This window comes from Glossina fuscipes, unplaced genomic scaffold, assembly GCF_014805625.2.
Source record: "Glossina fuscipes isolate IAEA_lab_2018 unplaced genomic scaffold, Yale_Gfus_2 3, whole genome shotgun sequence".
Lineage (NCBI taxonomy): Eukaryota > Metazoa > Arthropoda > Insecta > Diptera > Glossinidae > Glossina > Glossina fuscipes.
In genome coordinates, this window is record NW_023998417.1 from 10,449,102 (window position 1) to 10,473,311 (window position 24,210).

General features: G+C 31.6%; 2 protein-coding genes across 10 annotated transcripts in view; one reads left to right on the top strand and one right to left on the bottom strand.

Moving 5' to 3' along the window:
• LOC119634706 (tropomodulin) overlaps nt 1-24,210 on the top strand; it is an 85,452-nt gene that overhangs the window by 28,723 nt on the left and 32,519 nt on the right. The window lies entirely within an intron of this gene.
• Nucleotides 9,660-19,645, bottom strand: LOC119634708. The gene is made up of 2 exons (XM_038029034.1): nt 19,483-19,645; nt 9,660-10,727 (listed from the first exon to the last, which is right to left on the bottom strand). The coding sequence occupies exon 2, from the start codon at nt 10,154-10,156 to the stop codon at nt 10,007-10,009; it is 150 nt and encodes a 49-aa protein (XP_037884962.1). The 5' UTR covers nt 10,157-10,727; nt 19,483-19,645; the 3' UTR covers nt 9,660-10,006.

Here is a 24,210-nt window from a genome sequence, read left to right on the forward strand (position 1 = left end):
TAACGCTAAGAATACCTACTCCATGCTTTTATCAATGATTTAACTCGGGCGGTCTTAAAACACGTCCGATACACAAAAGACATTGCATACAGCTTATGAGAGATATTAACATTAAATCTGATAACAATATTAAAACTAGAAAAATCGTCTCGTTTGACGAAATGATGCGCCGACCTTAAAAAAAATATTTTCTCATTGTGGTTAGCAATAAAGATTGACCTTAAAGCTTGTACAACTTTTCCATAGACATTCTTTTAAACAAATATTTTTTCCTTTTTCTCATATCTTATTAAAGTTAATAGTGTTAAGAATACATTTTTTATTTTTATTTTTTTTTTTTAAATTCAGAAAAGATATTATAAAGGAAACATAAGCATATATTTTATGATGCAGTCTTATGCACATGTAATATTTAGCCATCGACAGTGTCTTTAATAACCGTTTTGATCAAAAGATTTAATTTTTAATTAATTCATTAAAGCGCGTCATGATTGCAATTAATCAATAAATATATTCTGCATTAAACGTGTAAGCCTGAAAGGCGTAAAAGCGTTTACTTTTGATGTATATGTGAATATATTCAATCAATACATTTACAGAAGTTTTCTATTAATGAGAAGATTTCGCGGCTTAAACAGGATGTGACAAAAAGGAAAATGTTTATCTTTCTTTACCTTTACTTAATGCATAAATTATGTAACTGTTAAAAGATAGGTTTCGTTTATAACGGATCGAATTTCTACGAACAAGGAACTATAACTGTAAATGGACTAGGTAGGTGGACTCAATAGATTTGTTTCCTTTTATATATGGGCAATCACTCAGGAGATATCCCCTGTACGCGTAGCACGGTAATGCTCAGAAGAAAGTGAACAAAGGGAAGAAGAGCGGAAGAGGCGAACACTCACTGTGCCCACGACCAAATTAAACTCCATGACACGGTGGGGTGCACTGCTACAGCTTCAGGTGCATGAAGCTCGATAATGGAGGGCTGGCTCTCATGGGGACTGGGACTGCGATAACGATAAAACACAAAAAAAAAACAAAAAGGAGGAGAAAATTCCATTAAAGTAAAAAGTCACCCTGTATAGCGTCTGATATAAGTGCAATTAAAATTCTTAGAAATCATTATGTAACTTTAATGCAATGCTCTGTTTCTCATTTAGGTTAAAACTTCCTACAGGCATCGTATTTGCCTACTTAGCAGCATTCCATTTAGTTCTTTATACGTACGTATGTTGTGAGTGATTTGTTGAATTTGCATATAACAGTAAACTCACCGATATTCTTTAGGGTTTTTTTAGTGTTTCCATTGTTTCCATTTTAGTATAACATATAATTTCGATTTTCTATTGTTTCGCAATATCCGTCAATGTTACAACATTTCATATGTAATAATTATTCGTTGCATTTAATGAAAGCCCCCACAAACTTATTCACCTTTGCGTTAACACATGTGTATGTTATCTGGTCTGGTTTTATTGGTCACTTTTCAATTCATTCGTGTTTTTTTTTTTTTGTAATTCATTCTATTGGTTATGTAATGCTTTATTTTACTGCAGTTTATTATTCTAAATATTTTGTAATTTTCATTTAATCCACCTTTACTGCAAATACCATTAAAGCCATTAATTATATAGAGTATATATTCATATATATAAAAAATTCGCATATACTTTAGTTAAAACTACAACTGCCTGCTGCAAGCCCATTAGAATGACGCGAAAATTCATTTCATTTATATTTTTCAAATTAAAATTAGTTGACAACATTGGACAAAATGATGAAAAGCATTCCGCGAGTAGACAATCCGTAATCAGGCTAGCTCTGGAAGAGTAGTACGCACTGCTCAGGAGACAAAAGTTAATATTTTTCAAGGATGATGTGTTTAGTTAGTGCTAATTACATTGAATTAATCGAAGTTTACTTTTGCCACCTTATCCTTTGTCTCATTGTGCAACGGCAGATGAAGATTTCATCATCGTTTAAAGGGAATTAAAATTTTGGTCTACTCTAATGAAAACTATGAAATATTTCAATTGGTTTTCAATCATGTTTTAGAATAATGCTCTGAATGAGATAATCGATCGATTGAAAATCCTCTATGCACATTGCTAATGTGGATGTGTGGATGCGAGCAGCTTTAGTATATTTTAAAAATACCTCATATCCAACGTATATTTTGAGATTAAAAATTCAAACAAAATTCAAGTTCTTAGGTATCCTCGAAAGTTTCAAGATTCTCTCAAGGACTTATCAAATGTATAGAAGACTAAACTTTTTCTTGTAAAGTTCGATACAAGTTACGAAAATGACCGAAGAGTTCATCCCTGGTAAACGCACTATATTCTTTAGGTTACCTTTGAATCAATCTGAAATAAAATTAAAGCAAACTTTGCCTAAGTCCACCATACAACGGCCGGAGTATTCAAGATTACACACAACACATACAACCACACAATGATAGAATTTTCCAGCCTACAATTATGCATATAACGACTTGTCACAATATGACGTTTTATAGAAAGTGGGCCGATCCCAAATATTTTTGAACGGCATTCTTCCATGGGCCAAAAGATACATATCAGTTCTCACCAAATTTTATAAAAATACCTCAAAAGTTATGGGCTGTACCTTGAACATGAGAAAAGTAGTCGGACGGATTCTGAATCGGTATAATAAAAAATGGGCCAGAATATAGGCGGGCGCACAACCTTACGGATTCCTAAGCGGTATAATAAAACATGGGTCTACATTCGCACAAGCTTTTTATACTTTGCACCACAACCCGTATAGGGTGTAATGAAAGCAAAAATTTATCGAATTTATCGATTTCCAAATAGTTCGATGCAATCAAAAAAGGCCTTTGTCAAAGTGGTTGAAAAATAAAATTTTCAAATTTAATTATTATATTATGTATAAAAAAATAGTATTAAATATATAAATATACATAAAATAAGAAAATAAAATTTAGTAATGAAATTATACCACAATCATTATGATCAATAAGCGAAAACAAATTAAAGAGCGGATAGAAAATTTTGAATAAATAGATTAACAAATTTTATGATAACAAGAGCAAACGCTAATACATTTACGATATCATAAATTAAACTTGAATGTTTGCATGCGAAGACATGTAGGCGTAAGCCTGCAAAAATCAGAAAAACAATGACATAAATCTTCTAAAGTTGATCGTGTAGAGGAGAAGAGATGAAGGGTAAAATGAAAAATGCATAGCTTTCTTAGAGCGAAGCTTGAACATTTTCTGCCTATATATTCGATTGCGGAGAACCATTCGCAATCGATTAGTTATTTTGGAGAAAATGCGTAAACCTATGCAAAGTACAAAATAGATATGAAAGTGAAAACTTTTGCGGGAAATCATAAATTTTTTTTATGAATATTTATATTCAAAAATCATTCATATTTTTAAGTGAGAAGAGCATTAAGTAGAGTAGTATACTATCATCGTCCTCTACAGTCGTATTTCATTCATTTTTTGAAAAATCAATTTCTGTTTTTTTTTTTTTTTTTTTTTTTTTTTACTTTACCTATTATATGCCTGAGATAGAATTGTTGAATTTTCTTCGTATATTTCATCTTTAGAATTTTCATAAATTCAAAATATAAAAATAATAACTAAAAAATCGCATCGCATACACATACAACATTTTCTACATGTGTACAATGTGATATATATGTAGAAAAAGAACAAAAGTGCAAAAGAGCAAGAAAATCTAGATAGAGTGCAAGAGAATGAGTAGAAATTTTTAGTTATAAATAATTTTGGCACAAGAAAAAAATCAACAATTTTTCCGATGATCTCCAAGTATAGAGCTTTGGCAAGAAGCCAAAATAAAGATTTTGTTTTTTGCTTTCTTTTTTCTTATTTTCTCCTTTCGTTACTTTTCTTTCGTTTTTGTTTTTTTTTTTTCTTAAAAGTTATTTTTCCACTTGTTGTTGCACCGATATCCGTAATATCGCACTTTTGCGCACTACAAGAGATATCTCAAAATACGCGCTCAGTAAGACGCATACATCAGCAAAGATATAAGAGAACTTGGACAACTATTATAATCTTCTTCTTTAGACAAAAGACAAACGCTCTAAGAGAAAATTTTCCATAAATTTTCAAAGCGAAAAGTGCTCCGCAACCTTGCGATAGCAATGAATAAAATTGAACTCTCGTTGATATTTGATGGTGAGCAACTATGGATTTGCTCTTGAAAAGCACTTTTTTTTTTTTTTTTCTTCCCTTTTAATTTTAAAATTCTACTAAAAATAATTTTTTGTGTCCATTATCGAAGGTTAGAGTATATTAGGTTCATTTGTCGGTTTATAACGCTATGAAATAGGAATCAGTCAGCCTGTTTGGCGTTGTCGTAGGTGTGTCATTATATCATCCGTCATTCTATCGGTGTTTTGTTATTGCAACGTCAATATGTTCATGACATATCATGTTTGGAGAATGCTCTACGTGGCAAATCCATAGCAGATGCTAACCCAAAACTGTGAAAATACCGCTTAAAACCTTGCTGCGAGAAGGAAAGCAATCAATTCACGACTGCCGTCGAGGAAGTCGTTAAAGAAAATTCACGAGCGAAGAACTAGCACGCCCACCGCAAACGTATGCTCTCTAATATTAATAAAGAAGTATACGCGAAATGTTCGATACAAAGCCAATTAAAGTTTCTTTCTCTTTCTGTTATATCTTTGATTTCATTTATAACATATATATATATATATATATATAATATGCACCGTAAGATGGCCCTAACACGGTCCGTAACTTTGTAACGTTGTTTTGCAGTTGATCTTCTTAGCTTTGATCTCTTTACAATGCAAATGATATCCATTAATAAAAAAGAACACACATACATATGTACATTTTTAATTATTAGTTATTTTTAAAGAAATTCTGATTGCATTCATACATAGTTTTCTTCCTTAATTTAATTTAATTTGCTTCCGTTGCATTGTCGATTTGAATTAATATTCTTTGGAAACTTTTCTTTGTACTTGTTGAACTTGTTTCAACAGAAAATTCATGATATTTCATAACTTTTCATTTATCGTAACCAAGTTTTTAATATCGTTCATATTTCATTATTCAACTTTTTATTGCAAACGCTATGGTGGGCCACTATTGAATACCCTAGATCCCTTCGCTTTAAAAACCAATCGCCATATATCGGAAGTGGCTGAAAAAATGATCCGACGCAAACCATTTTCAATAGCATTTGTCCTTGCACCAAAACCCGTCAGTGTACCGAAACTCCGACGTGTAGATTGAGCAGAACAAACATGACGAACTACATCCCTTTTTTTCCCGCAAAAAATTAAGAGCCGAAGGCGACCATAGGTAGGTAGGGCAGGATGTAGAATAGCCCAGGAGTTAACATCCGGACGTCCGGTAAGAAAGTTTCGATCATTCATAAGTCTGTCCCCATAAGGCTTGCTGCGCGTGTATTTGTTTGAGTAAAACCGACAGTGCTTGTTGAATAAAAATTGAAATTCTTCCTATTACTGTTCAACTAGCTAGCTTTACAATCACGCATGCGGTTATGCGTTGCAACATCCGACCGTCTGACATACAATGCGTTATTCCGTTATATAAAAGAGGTGGACTTTGACTAGATGATTAAAAGAGTTACTTTCGGTTACACAAAACTGATTCTGAATCGTTTGATAGAATAAAATGGGGATCTATCCCAAGTTCTTTGGGCTGATGTACACATCCGCGCCAACTTAACGGCAAGTTGTGTAGTATGCCAATATCTTTGGAAATATGTTTGTTACTTAATATTACATATCCGGGTCTCACACGGAATTCTCGGCATTTGATTATATTTTTAAACCACAATTAGATCTTTCTTCAAGAGCTAATACCATAATAATAAGGTTTGTAAATGCTGTAAGATTAGTTGGAAGTTAAAAATTTGTTTTAAAAATAAATAAAAAAAAGTTTTTTTTTTTTATTCTTATATATGTAGACAAAAACGTATATTTATTTATTTATTTTTTTTTTTTCTGTAATGAAAAGAAACTTTAATCACATCAGTCGTGCAATACGTTCTGCGAATAACAATGAAACTATATTTTAACGTATGTCCATCATAGCCGCTTATCATCAACTAAACAAACAAGCTCCTTTCCAACAAAAAAACAAAAAAAAAAAAGGCTTATCGGACAAACAAGAAATCCTCTTAAAATATCTAATACGCATAGATTAAACAGTAAAGTAAGGAAAGGAAAAATAGTAGAAAGCAAATTATTTGAAAAGAACGTTATCACGAGTGCTTATTGTGGAGAAGATGTACAAAACAGAAAACTACAATAGTTATACGAGCACACCACCAATCAAAACAAATATATTATCTAGTTAACGTTCGTGTGTTAGTGTTTCTAGAATTCTGTGTTGTACACTTTTGTTTGTTATGAGAAATCATCAAATCTTGGTCACATACAATACACAAAAAAAAAAAAAAAAATAAAAATAAAAAATAAAATCGAACGGCAAACTGACATCAGAACACAACGAAAACGCACTACAGAGAAACAAATCGAAGAAATTATTTCGATGAAAGCGTAATATTTTGCATTTTCCGTAAGTTATGAAAATTTAAATTTTCTTACTCTTGAAATGATTTGATGAAAGAAAGCAAAAAAAAAAAAAAAAAAAACACATCCATTTAAGGCCTCTGACTGATCTCTGTGGGCAGGTCAATGTTGAACAAGGACTTTTGTTCAATGAATAAAGAGAAACACGTGTGCGTACCTATACATATATATATATGTGTGTGTGTACATATACAACATACATTATATTTTTGTAAGTAGGAAACGTGTAATTTTTTCTTTTTTTTTTTTTTTGTTTTTTTTTTGGCATTTTGCCCAAAAATAGGCGACAAACTTATTTAAATGCCGGTACTATTTTTTCTGCTTTAAGGCACGAAGAAGAAATTGATAAACGAAGAGAACAACAAACAAAGCAAACAACTATATAAATGAATGCGTTCCTCTGAGAAAAAAAAAAAAACTGTAAAAAGAAAACATTCAATATCTATATATATATATATTTTTTGTCTTACACACTAATCATTATAAACAGTCGTTCAACTGAATGATTTTCTCTGAGCTGATTGCTGATGACTATAAGATTAAGATTGAAAAAAAATAATGAAAATTAAAATTCTATTTCTTCTATTTATTATGAGCATACAAATCGTTCAATATTTAAGAGATCTTTGTGTGTTTTTTGTAAAAAGAGAGCAGCATTCCGTTCAGTGACCTTATTAACAGTGAATAGCTTTCAAGAGCCCTTTTCTTTCTCACTCTGCTTATGCTGCTCATTTTTTACAAAACTATAAATATTTACTTCCATCATGAAGTTTCCAATACGCCCTAGAATTAATTGACGTTTGACATTTTGACCAGACATAATAATCTAAGTTAGAATCCATAGTGTAGTCTGCAGCGTTTTTACGATATTCTCTACAATAATAAAATTGTGTATTGATTGTTTAAAACCTTTAACCAAACTAAGGGAAATATTTTTCCTCATTTTCAAATTGATGATTATCTATGACAAATATATACGTCACGATCTGTCAATCCGTTCTTGTCGGATTTCAAACAAAAACTATGATCACTATCACTATGTGCATTTGTTATAATAATAAATTTTGTGGAATATTTTTGTCATTTTGTCAAACACATTCTCTATGGTTAGCAAGGATACGATTATATAGCTAAAAAGCTCGACACAGTTAACTGGTTAATTATTTATTATCTGCATTTTTTATAGAGAATATCAAAATGAAACATATGCCAAACGCAATTACATAAACGAGAATGTTTAGCAAAAAAAATAAAAAATAAAAAAAAGGGAAAATTTAGTTTAAACGTTAAAATCCAACAACATTTACTTACTAGAGTCTTGTGTTAAATTATGGTTCCGATCGTTTTCACTTCTCTTTAATTTTGAGTCGTTGTGATCGTATGATAGTGCTTAAGCCTATTGTATCTAACTGGCTGAATTTATTTCGAGGAACAAACTTCGCTTGGAATACTTTCAGTAAAGCTTTTTACAAAACATTCGAATCCTTGGTAGGCCCAGGTAGGCTATCCACAAAATACATTTCGTTTTCTTCATCGGGGTCCTCTGATCGTAAACCAGGAAGAAGAGATTGTCTTTCATCTTAGTTTTCTTCCAATATTGTTTCTCGACATACAGCGAATAGCTTCCACTCGTGATCTATTCGTAAACTTCGAGATGAAGGAAAGAGGAAAACTTTACTCCCCAATAATCGAAATATCAAATAAAGGTAACTTCGTGATCTTCGATAAGTTTGCTTCGAAGGCTTACCATGATTTTCCTTAATATTTCTATTTAACGATTTATTCATCGTTATCTACTTGGATATGTGATGAATTTGTTAAAAAAAAGTTGCTTCCTTACAAACTGCAATGTATTTCATTGATTCGAGAATTTTACGGGAAAATAAATTTATCCGGAAAAATAAATTAATTTAAAAATCCGAAAAAAAATTACTATTATAAATTTTTTCAATTTATTAATTTTAATTCATGCATCATTTCATATCAGTTTTGTGCTTTTTTTTTTTTTTTTTTTTGTAATTTATTTCTATAGAAAAATTTTGCTGTCTAGTCTTTTTTTTTCTTTTTTATTAATAATAATATTAATAATTTATAATAATTATACAATGCCCAATACGCAAATATTAGGCATTTACTTGTGTAATAAAATGCTGACAATGACGAACGCATATATATATATATATATATATATATATAGGTATATAATGGTTTGCATTTAAATTTAATAATAATTTAAAATTAATTTCACAGAATATATAAGTAAATGTTAATACATCATGTTAATGATTACATGGAAGACTGAACTGCGATAAACAGAATGTTGTAAGAATTAATTCGCTGATTTTTCATTTTTCAATGTATATAAGTATTTATGGAATAATTGCGGTCTTCGATTCAATTTTAAATACTCTCCATAATTACATAAATATTTATGATAATCATATATTAAAAAGTGCCTTTAGAAGCCAGAAGAACAAGCAAGATAGTTCATAGAATGCATACAATATCAAATATATTTTAATTGCCAGAGAGAACGCCAACTCATTTAATTTAATGGGTTTTGGAAGGGGTGTGGGGAGGTGGGGAGAAGACCTTAAAATATGTTTCTTCTTCTAGAGTTTTTGAGGTCATTCTGACAGAGTATGCAAATAACATGTGTGTGTGTGTGTGTGTGTGTGTATGTGTGTGTTTTTATGTTTCTGCTTTATGAGCTCTCTATAATTCGTTTTCATGAATTCATACAAGTTCACGTTTATTTATATAGGCGAAGTATAAATGTGAACTTTAAAAACCCCGCAGTTAAATTGCAATTAAAGAAAATCCGAAACCAATTAAAATATTTTTACAATTGAAAAAAGAATAAACAGTAAATGCAAGGCTTAAACGCAAGGCTTAAATAGAACAAAGATTTATGTGTTAATGGCAATTAAATTAAACTGAAGTTAAAATGGAAAATGGAAAACGAAAAATGATTTTCACATGATATAATCGCCTTAGTTAAGGTTTTGTCCAGCTCGCCTTTTTTTTTTTTTTTTTTTTGTTACACTTTATTCCGACTATACATGATATTATATTATAATGATTACTGTGTTGAAAAAACAAATGAAATTTAGTTATATTCTTATCCACAGCATTAGATTACTGGGATATATGTTTATCTCCCTTTTCTTGTTTTTTTTTTTTTTTTTTTTTTTTTTTTTCTTAAGACAAATACTTTAGTACCGACTACATAATGTTCTCAGAAGAGAGTATTTAACGTATTTTCATGTAAGTGATAAGAGAAAGTATACCTTAGACACTTATTGGATAATTCTCGCTTTTTGATTAGTTAGGGACAGACAGACTTATGTTTTGTCAAAATATTTGAAAAACATGTTTCTTTTCATACAAATATAATATCATTTCTTTCGCTGTTAGGCTTGGGTAGCGGCGGTTGACGTTGAAATGCGTATACGTTAACAATTAATTGGGCCAAGAAAATGAAACAAAATAAAACAATTAACAATAAATATAAAAAGATATCGCGCCACATTTCAACGAATAAAAACAAATATTCAAAATGCAAATTGCAGCCCGTTAACCCGATTTGGTTGCCCCGGTTGATTGCTAGACTCTCTTGTCTTTTATGTTATCGTACGCAAGCTTAACAAATTAAGTTTAACTGTTCTAATGTTGATTACTGTAAGCATGTAATGACATCCGCTTTCATTGTTAACAAACAGTTAATGCTCTTACTCGTCTATGTTCTATTCTATTGCCATGCATGCGTAAACAATTATTGCAACAATGTCTTAAATGCATGTAAGCATAGCATAGTCTAAGGGTATTAACGTCTAATCAATAACTGTTTCTGATGGTATTGTTGTTGGTTTGTTTATCATTACAGTATCATTTCGCTATAGCTTCGTACACTTATTGCGATAAGAAAATATTTTGTTATTTATATTAATTTTATTGCTGATGTTGTTATTGTTGTTGTTGTTGTTGTTACCCTTTGTTGTTGTATTTCCTTTGGCTTGTTTTGTTGAAACATTTCTTTCGGTCTGCTTTGAATACTATATCACGATTGATGCCCTTCGGCTAAAAAAGACAGTCAGTCGGACCTGTAGAAAATATAAAAGAAAAAAATTTGTATGTATAAGAATAGAAAGTTAATTAACTATAACAAAATAAAATTTAAAAGTAGAGAAACACACACATAACAATCTATGGACTAGAAAATAAAGCGGAAATAAAGCATTGGTAGATATTCGAGTTTGAGGTCGTCGAGAATGCACCTTCTTTCGTCAAATTTAACTTACTTTCATGTCTACATTTAAATTTCTAATCGATATTTTGGGCACTCTTCCATGCTGCAAATCGAAAAGGCGGCCGCTAGGCTAGATACCGAATTATCATTGCTTTCTAAAGATCAGTTTCATTTTCATTGATATGCGTACGCACATAAATAAAAGTGTGTGAGAGTAGGGCGAGATTAAAAAACAAAAAAAAAAAAAAATAACATTTTTATAAAACAAATTTTTCCATTTTTCCCCATGGACTAGAGCTTGTGTCGGTCCGTACCATTTTCAACAGCATTCACCCTTGGTCAAAGACACGACGTCCTGGACACGAATTCCATCAAAATAGTTAAGTGTAGAGGGTTGAACACAAGATTACAAGACGGCCAGGCAAGCTTCTATTCATTCAGAAAATGATTTTGAGCCGATCGGTGTAATAAAAGTCCTTGTAAATTCTGCATACATCCGCACCAACTTAATACATCCTTATACCACACAAGTCTTGTAGGGTTTAAAAATATCAATGTTTCCAACTATCCCTTTATGTATTTAGAAAATACGTGATACTCATCGATGTCTTTAGCGGACTCATTGTATACGAAATCTATTGTCCTGAGAAGGCATTTTTTATCGATACAATACTTAAACTAACATCGATATTCTGATGTTGTGAGTGACACTCACTAGTCAACAAAAACAATGTGTTTTCTCGTCACTGTTTTTTTGTGCTTGTAAAACTTTTTAGCATAGATTTTTTTTTTTTTTTTAATCACGAAAACTGATGAACAAAGAAATGCCTGCCATTTCAATTGACTTGTCTATGATGTTGGCAGTGAAGTGGCATTAACTCGGATTCGCTAATAAAGGGAATTTTGTCCCTATGATCAGCTCAACGAAGTATTGCACTTTTTTTTTTTTTTTTTTTTTTTGGGCGATACGATGGCTTTCTATTTTTTAGTTACGCTGTGGTATATATACCTATCTCTATACTTTCTCCTCTTTTTCCTGTTTTCCTTTTTTTATAAACGAATAAACAGCAAATTCTCAAGAGAAGTTCATTGTTTCAATTTGTTTTTATGCAAAATTTTTTTTTACATTTTTCAAACATAGTTAGCATAAGCCACTTAAAAAAATAAAACAATTCGCTGATCAGTTATTTAAGTACGCTTCTCATTTACCGCTACTCGTCGCTCCAAATTCTGTACATTTTCAACTACCTCTTAATGACATTTTGGGGGGGTAAAATTTTAAGGAATTTCCGTGCAATAGCCAGATAGGAATTTGAGGACTTGCAGAATTTTCCCCAAATTGTTTACTATTTTCGATTGACTGCGTGCTCAACAAAGCTTTTCTTTTTTTTTTTTTTGCTTTCAAAACGGAATTAAAAAATGCAGCCCAGCCCAGCCCACTAGCCACCCGCACACATAAAGTATTAAAAACCATTTGCGCAAAATAAATGAAACTTTTTCAACTTTTTGCACCGGAGCGATTAATGCTTTCCAGTTCCGAAAATGTTATTAACCGCGTCTGTTCGCTTTGTTAACATACATTGATAGTGGATACACATACATTTGCACAGTCACTAAATAATTGGTTACAAACAGCTTAAGTGTGGTACACGTTCGTGAGTACGCATCTTAGGTGCAAATGCCATTCAACGTTCCATCTATAAACATGACAACCAATATGTTAGTTTACAGTTGATTGGCGTTTGACAACTAACAACTCCATACCTGAATATAAAGAAATATTTATATAAAAAAAAAATTTAAAAAAAATTGATTGTACATTAAATGTTTGTCATACGTTGATCGGTTGATTTAAGTTAAGATATTCAATTGAGTTCAGTCGAATTCAGTTCAGTTCAGTTCAGTTCAGTTAAACTAAAACTAAAAACTTTTTCATCAAGTGCTGGAGTGGAACAAAAAAATATATGAGCGGAAAAAAGTCTTCCTCGTTAAAGTCATTCCTTCCTTAATACTTGCTGCCTTTTCACTATGCACATTTTAGAATTTCTCCTATATTTGACATAGACATATACATATAAAACAGGCAAGGCAGATAACTAGGAAAGCATATATTTTATGTATGTAATATTTACTAAAGGAAATCTAAGAAGATTTTTGCTGTCAAACATTGTCTTTTGTTTTAATACTTTTGCATAAAATTTTTATACAATGCTTGTGTAAATCCCATTTGCCACAAAACGTGTGCTCCTTTATACGTTATCCAAGTTATCCGAGTTATTTGGCACCTCAGGCATTCATTCATTCCTTTTGGATAGTTTCAACTTAAACCATTTTTCTTAAGGGCTTTTCTCTTCGCTCCCTTATCGACCGTTAACAAATGACACATTTATATACATTTGATAAAGAACGCAAAGCAAATTCATATACTAATGCAGCATATAAGCACACAATTTCAAACAACAGATATCTGCACGCATGCATATATATATATTTGTAGATGTTGGTAGATGTTAGTAACGTTTCCAACATTTCTTATGGGTTTTTATTTATTTATTTTTTTTTTTTTTAAATTCACTGATTTTCATTTCTTCTAATGGTTTCACATCTAAACATATCCATATTAATGTTTATTGCCAACCACCCGTCAACACGACACGACTAACATATGTACACACATTGGATTTCTATGTTAGTAAACCAGTGCGAATAGTTTTATATCACATATATATATATATATATATATGTAATACGTAAATATTAGTTTGCATTTACTTTACAACTACTTAACAAGAAATTTGCAGAAAAATACTTGATCGCATTTGTTCCAACATCCATGTCATTTACCGGGTGTATGTGAGCGATTGCACAAGAACTACGAAGAACAAGAATTTTGCATAAATATTAAACTTTGCTTCGCTGAAGAAATCTGTTTGAAGGGAAATTTCGTTACAAATAAATGCTTATGAATGCTTGAATCTTTCCCTACTCTGAAGGTTTTTATTTTCATTTTGTGTGGTACGATTAGAATAATTGTGGCATACCACAGCTTACGATGACTGACATTGCACTGATAAAATGATTGAATTATATTATATAAGATATAAAGAATATCTGCTTACAGAGAACCTATCTATAATTAAATTGTCAATGCAATGAAAACAATAAACAAAAAAATTCACTTGAAAGATTTAATAAATAATTCATGAATTATTGAAGCAGAGCACAGCATAGCCAAATGAATTCTTCCTCTTTAAGTGTAATAGAATTTTTGCGCTTTACCCGACTTGTAGTACAAAAGTATTTTATATAGATCCACTCTGTCTGGTCATCTGTCTGTCTGTCTGTCTATCTTATGTCCGCCGATTTATACAACCTACACACACGATCTATACAATGACTTGTTTTGATCCTAAGACGTACCACTATTGAAAATTGTTGTGATCGAATAGCTTTTCCAACCACTCCGCATACAGCGTGTTATCTTGAAAAATCCTTACATGAATAACTGTACCACTCTGGTGCTTCTGCCTGTTAGATATTTACATTTACTTACTGGCACGCTACACATGCACAAAATTCACATTTTTTCAAATTAATGATGTGTGTGTCTATCTCAAATTCTTCTGGTTTGTCCATACCGCCACTTGTTTGTTTGGGGTATGAAAATCATATAGATGCGTTAATAGTCTTCCTATACCCACATGTCATTCTACGAACTTATTGAGTGATTTGTTTTATTGGGAGCGCATTATCTTCTAATGCACTTATGTGATTACAAAATGTTTTCATTCCACTTCCACTACATAGATTCGATAGCTCGTTCACTTATTCTCTTCGCTTCTACTACTTCTTCTTTTTCAGACCACAAACCGTAGGTGAACAAACAAACTTTTCACTAATTCACTAAGCATTAAAAATTGATATTTTGCAATGCATATGTAAAAAATATTGATTATTAAAAGATCAATGTAAGTAATTTTCATACGAATAGATGTGCTTTCCTTATTATTTATTATTCCTTAAATGGAACAATGTAGCACATTATAATTATATAACCAAAGAAATGTTTATTGAAAAATTGTTTACAACGTTAAACGAACTTATTTACAACGACTGGAGGTTTATTCCTTCCACAATAATTCATTTCGTTAAGCTCTCAAACGTATCTGAGCCACTGCTTTCCGTGAAGGTTGCACTTCAACTCCACTTGTTTGATCCCATCCGTTGCCTATGAACCTTTAAAACATGTAACGGATACCGCATTTTGACCTAATATGTTCGTTGCTACTCCTATCTGGAGTAACCGGATGTCATTATGAACTTTTAATACTGCATTTCATCTTTTTGCAGCGAATTGTTTGTTAATCTATCTCTTCCGCAATTGCATGAGCAATGCATCGAAAATCTCTATTTGCTTCTATTATTTGCCCGAAATTTTGTACGCATTTCACACTCAGCAGAATTGAATAAATCGCATGAAGACTTACTGTGTTGAAAATATGATTTTCCTAACAATGTATATGTGCGTGTATAACAATTTTAAATAAATTAATTAAATATTTAATACGTCTCTTGCCGTCGCTCACCGAAAGCAATTATTATAAGCCTTCTTATATGTAGCTATTATTACTCTATACGCATTTCAGAATAATTCTCTTCTGCAATTAAAGAGCATAAATATGATGCCGTTATATAATCGTGCATATATATATATATATTTATATATGAATTGTAATGCATTTAACTGTATAAGCAATTCATAGGTTTGTTTTCTTGATAAATGCAAATATTCCATTCGAGTGCGCATTTGTTCACAAAAAAAAAAATAGATATATATATACATCATTCATATTGAAATCGCGTACAAGACGAATGCTGCATAAAAATGAAAATTTTGCATATATAGAATAAAAGAATTTTCTCCCCCAATGCAATCGTGATATTCAATTCAAATAAATAATGCATGGGCATGTTACTGGTATGTGCGACAAAAAGCCCTAAAATCATCGCATGTTTGGCCAACAGCGCCAGCAATAACGATGCAAACAAGCAAAAAAAAAAGACAGCATCACTTATTGACTTTGATCGAATTTTTTGTTATTCCTCAAGCCATAAGTTCCATTTTTGAGATTTTGGGAATCGTACTACATATGAGCAGAACGCGAGACCGTAAAAGAAAAGGGAACTCTTTCCTAAAAAGAGACACATGAAGAGCGAATGATATGATAGAGTTGATATTGCTAGGAGACGGTCAGTCGAAATAGTGTCAGAATGTCCTAGTGATCTAAAATATATTTACTTTAAAGACCCTTAAAATTTCTAATGCGTGTTTTTTTTTTTTTTAAGCGACAATACTCGCGATGAGGATTAAAAATTGGCCAAACATTATCGTAAAATGTATTCTATGCAAAGAGCACCAAAAATATCATATCATGGAGGGCAGACAAAGAAGAGAAATGGAAAGAGACAAAAAACATTCTTCATCATAGTTTTCAAGCATAATTTTCCAAGTAACAGTTAGATGCGATTAACTAAATAAGTTGAGGACAAAGGAAATTCAATAAACTCAAGTCAAGTAAGGACGATTCCTTTAACATCCATTTTACTGAGGGAGATTTTTTTTGTTGCGAAGAAAAAGAACCCACTTATCTATCACATCCATCAATAAGATATATGAATCGATCGACAATCGCATTACGTACGTCGATGTATAAATCTGAATTTCGAATTGAATCAAATTCATGTACGCTACGTTTTCATATTATAACATCAGCAATTGTACACAAAACAGCCAACGCAACAACACCTATGCTTCCGGCGACAAGTAGAAGTAGAAAAATAGTATTTCCGTACATTTCCTTTCCCATTTGAAGTCAGCGTGAGAATGTACGCTTTTTTATAAGCCTTTGTGTGTTCACTTGTGTGCATTCAATATTTCAGGAATTCTCGCAATCTATTACGTCTGTCGCAATATTATAGTGTATATACATTCGTATAATATAATAAAAATGACAGTCGTGCTAACAGTCAGTTAGTTAGTTAACCATCAACACTCCTTGTCACGCGCGTGCAGGCATATTTACACTTACCATAATAGCTTCTCCTTTAACAGTCTTCGTTCACAAAAGCATGATTGGGTGGTTGCGTACACGTCGGCTAAATGAATGACTTCAGAAATGTCTGTTCTTTGCGCTTATCGCATATTTTATACACACTTCACAAAGAGTCAACTTTTTTCTTCTTTCTTTTTTTTGTCAATTCTACAATTCACCAAAAGTAGGTACATACGTCCATAAAGCCATTTCTCAGTTTAAACGTAAAGGTATGCTGAATAAATGGCAAAACAAAATTGCAAAAAAGAAAACCAAAAAAAAAGTAAATAGAGAAAATCATGAAACGAGAGTAACAAGTGTCTACATTCATACGCGTACGCACTTTGTATAGCAGAAAATTAATGTTTATCATCATCATATTCTTTACGTCAACTGAATGGATAATAACCTGACAAAGATACAATGATAAAAATAGCAATAGTAACGAGAGAAAATTTTTATGAAAGCATTTTCTTTCTTTAGTGTTAAAAATGTTGTAAAATTCTTTTTTGAAGCGGAAGTTATTAAAAAGTTTTCATTTGCTTGCTATTCTTTCTTACAAACATTTGATAATAATATGCTATAAGTCACCCACCTACCCACTCCACCACATTGCCAAACAACGCGGGGTCGTGAAATGAAGAATTTTAATTTTATGAAAAATCAAAACTATAAGTAATAAGTACTTAAAGTTCAAACACGCACAGTTGCCATTGAGTTTACTGACAGCGAAGACAAAAAGACAGTATAAGTAACAGGAGCCAAAACAAACGAAATAGTTTTAAAAGGTTTTCAAATGAGTCGGCAGACTGTTCTATTTGTTTAATATGCACTTATAAGCGATTTTAAAAGTTAAAAGCAAGAAAGCAAAAACGTAACATTGAGAACAATGAAAATGAAAGAAGATCAACTTTTCGCACTCTATCAATTTTCCGCCATTAAATGACTGACTGACACTTATGGCCGTCGTCAAAGTTTGTCGAAATTTAATGTAAGTTCGTAAGAGTTTCAATGGATATCGACAACATTAGATTTTGCTTTTTTGGTTCAAGTGAAACTTGACATAGGAAAGCGACGACATCAGATAGACTTTTTTCATCTTGGTTTTTTCAAGAAAAAAAGTACACGACTTTTGTACAATGTTCAAGATGGTGTGACCAGTAATTAATTCAAAACAAGTAAAAGCACCAAAGTGGTACATGGCCCACCTTACATTACTTCGCCTAATACAGTTAGTTCTTCATTCAATAGCTTCAATGAAACTTAGATCGATTAAGAAAACGATTCCTAATCGATTGGTATAAGGAGAATCTGGGTCTATCTCAACTCCTTTCGGGTGTTGCGTATATCCTTAATGTACCATTGCACCGTAAGTGGTAGAAAAAACCGTTTAGCAAAAAAAAAAAAAAAAATTGAACAATAAACCAATTTATTCGCCAGTATTTATATCTATACATTTTCTAAGGATTAAAATATATATGTATTTGCATCTCCGCGGAGTAAGAGGAAGAAAAAGTCTTCTGAACTATTTAAAAAGGACTCATTTTCTTCAAGGATTGTGTAATAAGTGAGGGTACTTTGAAAAATTTAATCCTCCAACATTCTCCTTACCCTAGTCCAATAAATCACGCCTACAGATAAAGACTTTCATCGATTGCGGCCGATATTTGATCATTTCAGGCACTGAGCAATTAACGATTTCGATACATTTACAAACATTCCACGTTTCTTTACATTAGGTATTTATTCAATTCTGTGAGAAAAGACTTACTTATTAACCTTTGTAAATTTCGTTTTAAATCCTTTTCAAAAAATATTGCAATCTCCCCTCAAAAGCTATCTTAAAAAGAAAAACATCAGATCAGCTTTACTAGCAAAGCGACGATGGAAAAGGCGTTAAAAAAAAAAAAAAAAACAATAAATGAATATGGAAACGCACTCGTATGCATATGAAATCAAATCAAGCCCGTATGAACATAAATCATAGAAAATCTTTTGCCACTAGATTCTTTGCGTTTTTTTTCTTTTTCGCAAAATAACTTTTCCCCATTTCTCTTTTACGTCCAAAAAAGCGGACAAACAGACAATGCAAATAATGGATCATCATCACACACTTTCATATACAAAACAGGAAAGGCACACAGCTTTTAACTGTAATTGCAACATATGTGTATGGAAATGCATAAAAGGCAAAACAAAAATAAATAAATAAAATAAAATAAAATTGAAATGAATGAAATTTTAAATATTCTTCAAAAAATAAGTTTTACCATACAGTAAATTACATGAAGCATTTAAGTGAAAGCAAAACGCATGCAGTCAATTAGACGTTCCCATGCCGGTTGATGGGGGTATATATAGCGCGGCTATAATAAGTTTAATTACTTCTCATTTGCTTAACTAGATATGTGTATGTGAACGAGCGTAACGTAATACTTAATAATTAAAGCACTCATACGCTCCGTCAAATCTGTAGATACATTTAATTATGTGCAAGCATACATCACTTATACGTACCTAATGCCGGAAATGCTTCTTCATATTTATTCACTAAATTATTAAAAACTTTCAATTGTTTTTCGCATACATTTCATTATTGCAAAGTTTCCATGGATGCGTTTTTTTTTTTATTTATTTTTTTTATGTATTTAATTATTTTTGTTCTTATCAAGTTAGAACATGAAAATTGTTTTTATAAACCGAGAGCAATGCGGATTTTTTTTTGGTTATTAATAAATAAATAAATACAAGTCGCAGTTTTATCACTTTTAAAAAAACTTGTGTATTGTCGTAAAAAGTTTCGAATTTTAACAGATTTCAATTTTAGCGCAAACCCGTTTTATTATCCCTTAAGTATTACTAATAATTGTTGCTCTTTGGTAGCTAGAGCATGACTCTGAATGTTTGCTGTCTAACGTAACTTCTTATACCTTCAACACAAGCTTTCGGCTAAGTTCACAAGCAGATCGTTCGTTCTGACGAATGCTTTCGTCATTATTTTGTTCTTGCCTGTATGTGTGTGTGTGTGTGTGTGTGTGTATGTGTACGTGTGTATGTGAATGGGTCATTGAGCGAGGGTGCTCGCCTACATACATATGTACATTTTTTTTGTATACAGCCTAACGTTGTCTGCTACAGTTTTCTGCAAATACATGCAATGCACCCGGTTTTATACGTAATGCATATTTGTTGTAAAGAATTCTTTAGAAAAAAAATTTTTGTGTTGTTTGCTGTTTGTTTTTCACAAACAAAAACTCGGCAGCTTATACAGTCCTTTTGGTTACTATCGACGACGAAAACAACAATTTTTGTTATGTTTTACTTGGCTTCGTTATATGCGTTTTTTTCAGTCAAAAAAAAAAAAAAAAAAAAAAAAAAAAATGAAAAACAAAATAATCGTGTATTCGTTAGCTGTTGTTCAGCTTCATGTTAATGTTTATTGTTGTTATTGTTATCGTTGTTATATTTCATTTTTTGTGTAGCTTTATGAGTTCAAGAATTTTATGCTGTAACATAAAACGCATAAACATTGTAGTATATATTAAGGGATTCCAATATTGTACTCAGCACAAAACGAAAGGAAGGAAAGAAAACACAACTACATGAAGTGGTTGTTCCTAACATTATGAATAATATGTTGAGAAAGTGTAATGAGAATAAGAAAAAATGCATGCCTTCTTTTTGTGCTGCCCTATGGACGGGAGGCCAGTAACAAACAATATTTTATATTTTCTGTTTTATTATTCATTTTGAAGAGCTATGTACTACGGGCTACAATCAAAACTAAATCTAGGCATTCGCAATTACTTTTCTATGCGAAAGTTGTTTATTAATAACCTCAACAGTATAGCAGTTGCAAGACCACACGCTTAAATCGTATATATATATATATATATGTTCATGTTACGGAAAAGGGGAAACAATTGAAGTATAATGAAACCAAAACAAAAACAAAATCATAAGATAAATGCATAGTTTAAAGATATTTTTACTAATGACGTACTTGTACTTGTTGTAAAAAAAGTTCTTCCATTTTTTTTCATTTCGATCTTTTAAAATTCCAATGAAAGTATTAATGAGAAGAACAAAAGCAAATAGCTGAAGTCAAGCCGATAGTTTTATACTCAAAAGATATAAAAATTTTCACAAGAGAAGTTCGAAGAAGGCACAAGTTTGAACTAGATCCGTTCATATCAGATCAGTAAAAGAGATAACTGTGTGATCACTATGTACTTTTGTAAGACCAACATTCAACTTAAATTGCGCGAGCATATCAGATGCTTTTTTTTTCTTAAGTGATAAAACTTCGACAGACATCTGTATCAAATTTCATATCATAAAGAAGAAGAAGTGTTTTAAGCTGCGCTTGGTTTTGTACGTCACAAAAAAAAAAAATCCGCTTATCTGCAGTCTATTCTTCTGCCTAAAATTTTGCCAATGTAACCGCGAAAATCTAAAAAATGTTGTCAACAGTTGCGTTCACAATTATCGCAATTACCTACTTGTTGGTGAATCGTATACTTTCGAAATGGTTCAAGTTTTCGTTTAGAGCTTCAAATAGGATCATGGGTTTTTTCCTAATACAATCTCCGCGATTTCTCTTTCAATAAAGATCGATATATCGAGTGAATATTAAGCCCACAAGTAAATAGCGGATATCAGGCAGTAGTGAATATTTAAACGGTCCCAAATATAATATCTCTCTTATGATAGTATACGAAGTATTTTCACTTTCTATGGTTTCTGTTACCCATAGCTACGTCGCGATATGCTAACCAAGCAATTTGCTGTTTCATTAACATATTGTTACTATGGTAACCAAAGAAATGCTAAGCGCTTACAACGACGTGCACATGTGTTTATGTTTATGACTGACTAAAGTAAGTTGCAGATTGTAACATATTTTTTGCCTCCTTTTTTTAAAGTTTCTTCTTTTTTTTTTTTTTCAAACAGTAATCAGGAAGCTCAACAAATTTCCTCTTATAACACATTTACAGATTATGAGGAAAAATGAAATGAAAAACAAGATTTAGAGATTTCACTTCGCTTTAATACACATTCAACCGAGTGTTAGTCCAAGCAGCCAAGCAAGACAACATGCAAACATAAACATTCATAGGTTCTAAACGACCTGGTTAACTAACGAATTTGATGTGTCTTAGTTTGTTTAGTTAGCTAACTGGCATTTATGTTAAGCATGTTACTGAAGTATGTGCGTCTATATGTAAACAGGAAGTAATCGTAAGCTTCCGTTTCTATTGATGACTTAAATAATATTGTTAACGCAGTTCCCTGCATAATTCATGATGTTAAGTATTTATCATATAATTCCAAATTTGTTGATATATTCGAGAAATTTCATAAAAAAGCGAATTTTATCTTCAGCCATCAGCTGTCAATAAGAAATCGATTAGTCGTCCACTAAAAAAAAAAAAAAAAAACAAAAATGTTAGTTAATGTCCTTTTAAAACGCACTAGGAGATAATAGCTATCATTTGTAGATACGATAGATATGAGCAATTCGAAAGAAGGATGTGGTTTTTTCGGTTTGAAATGTTTCGGTTTTCTATTGGTTTTACAATTAAGCAAATTTCTGATGCGCTGATTAATTGTCTGCATTTTGCTTATCCGCAAAAACCACTAAAGTTAAAATAAAAACTTTTTCATATGCATCCAGCTTCTCTCTCTCTCTCTCTCTCTCTCTCTGCTGTTATAAATAACAAACATTGAACACGACAAACAAAGTTTTCTAATTATATAAATTTTCCAAAAGATTGTTTATTTAAATATGTCTACTTAAATGCAAACTTGATCATCATACATGTAGATATGTTTATCTAGAAATATATTTTTGTTTTTTTGTACTTTGTTTGTCTATTAACAAAAAAAAAAAAAATGGAAGTTTTTACGCTGATTTCATTATGTCAATTTAGTTTGCATCGTGGAGTTGCTCAAGCATACTTAGAATATCAAAAAAAAAAAAAAAACAGCCTTCTCCCTCCCGTCACTATATTTACAGGCACTTATCATCAATTTTGCCAATTAATAATATTGCTTGCTACTAAATAAAAAGTTTCTTATCCGGTTTGCTTCGCATAAATTTCCAGAGTACTTTTAGCGGAATTTCTGTGTATGTTATGTAGATGAGAAAGGAGCCGCATGTATGCAGAGTAGCGAACTTTTTTACAATGAAAACTTATTAGCATAAATGCTAAACATTTCTAACAAAAACTGTGAAATCGTTATTGTACCAAATTTCGCTAAAAAAAATACTAAAACTTACACTATGTTCTTCGTATCATATAAAAGCTTATTTGTATCGATTCGAACAATGCTGATCCCATTTCGTTCATATTTCCACATTAACATCGTTACAAATTTCATGAATTTTTCTATATGACGTTTTTCAAAACAGGCACTTACGCGTAAATGATCGTTCAAACAAATCAATTTGTTCAAGTTTCAGTGGCATAGGCCCTTAGGCGGGAATGCGCCAATGTATGAAGGTATCGAGGATTACTACATGTTCAGAAAACACACGGACGGACAAGCCGTTGATGTGCAGAGGTCCCCAAAGGGAAATATGCAGCTATTCACAACCTTCTCCGAGTATTGCATATATTGGCTTACACTTATCATATACCTTACCCCAAGCTCAAAAGCAAACTGATGGAGGTTCCATTGATACCACAAAAAGTTCAAGTTTCTTGTGTTTTTCTAATAAACAAACTGGTGGAGCTTTTATTCACTCAAATTCGGTCATCTTATACGGACCATCACGACTCACTAGAAGTTTTCAGAATTGTTTTCAACTACCAACAACTACCATAACGTAGATCACAGTTAGTTATGTAGTATAGGAATTTAAGGATATTTACCGAATCGCTCATAAAGTAATTTACTGTTTATTTAAAACCAAAAGTTATTATCAAGAAGGATCGAATCTTTGGTTATTTGCCAATAGCTTGCTGCATTTTCACACAAATATCGATTCTATATCGCATATGCCAATATACAATTTAAAAAAGCGTTTTAGGTAATACGGTAAAAACACACTTTGCTGTATACTTGTATCTCGTTCTTTAATAAACAATTCCCGATTTAACTGATTTAACTGTGGCAACATATAATACACAACTTGGAAGTCTAAACTAGAAAATGTACAACTTTCAGGCCATAATTTATGTAAGAAGAGTAATTGTGAGCCGAAACTGATCTTGCTGATGTTCGCACTTAATCTAATGA

What these genes read in the sequence shown, in the direction of transcription:
- LOC119634708 (XM_038029034.1), bottom strand. Translation starts at nt 10,156, where the DNA reads ATGTGGCGCGATATCTTTTTATATTTATTGTTAATTGTTTTATTTTGT.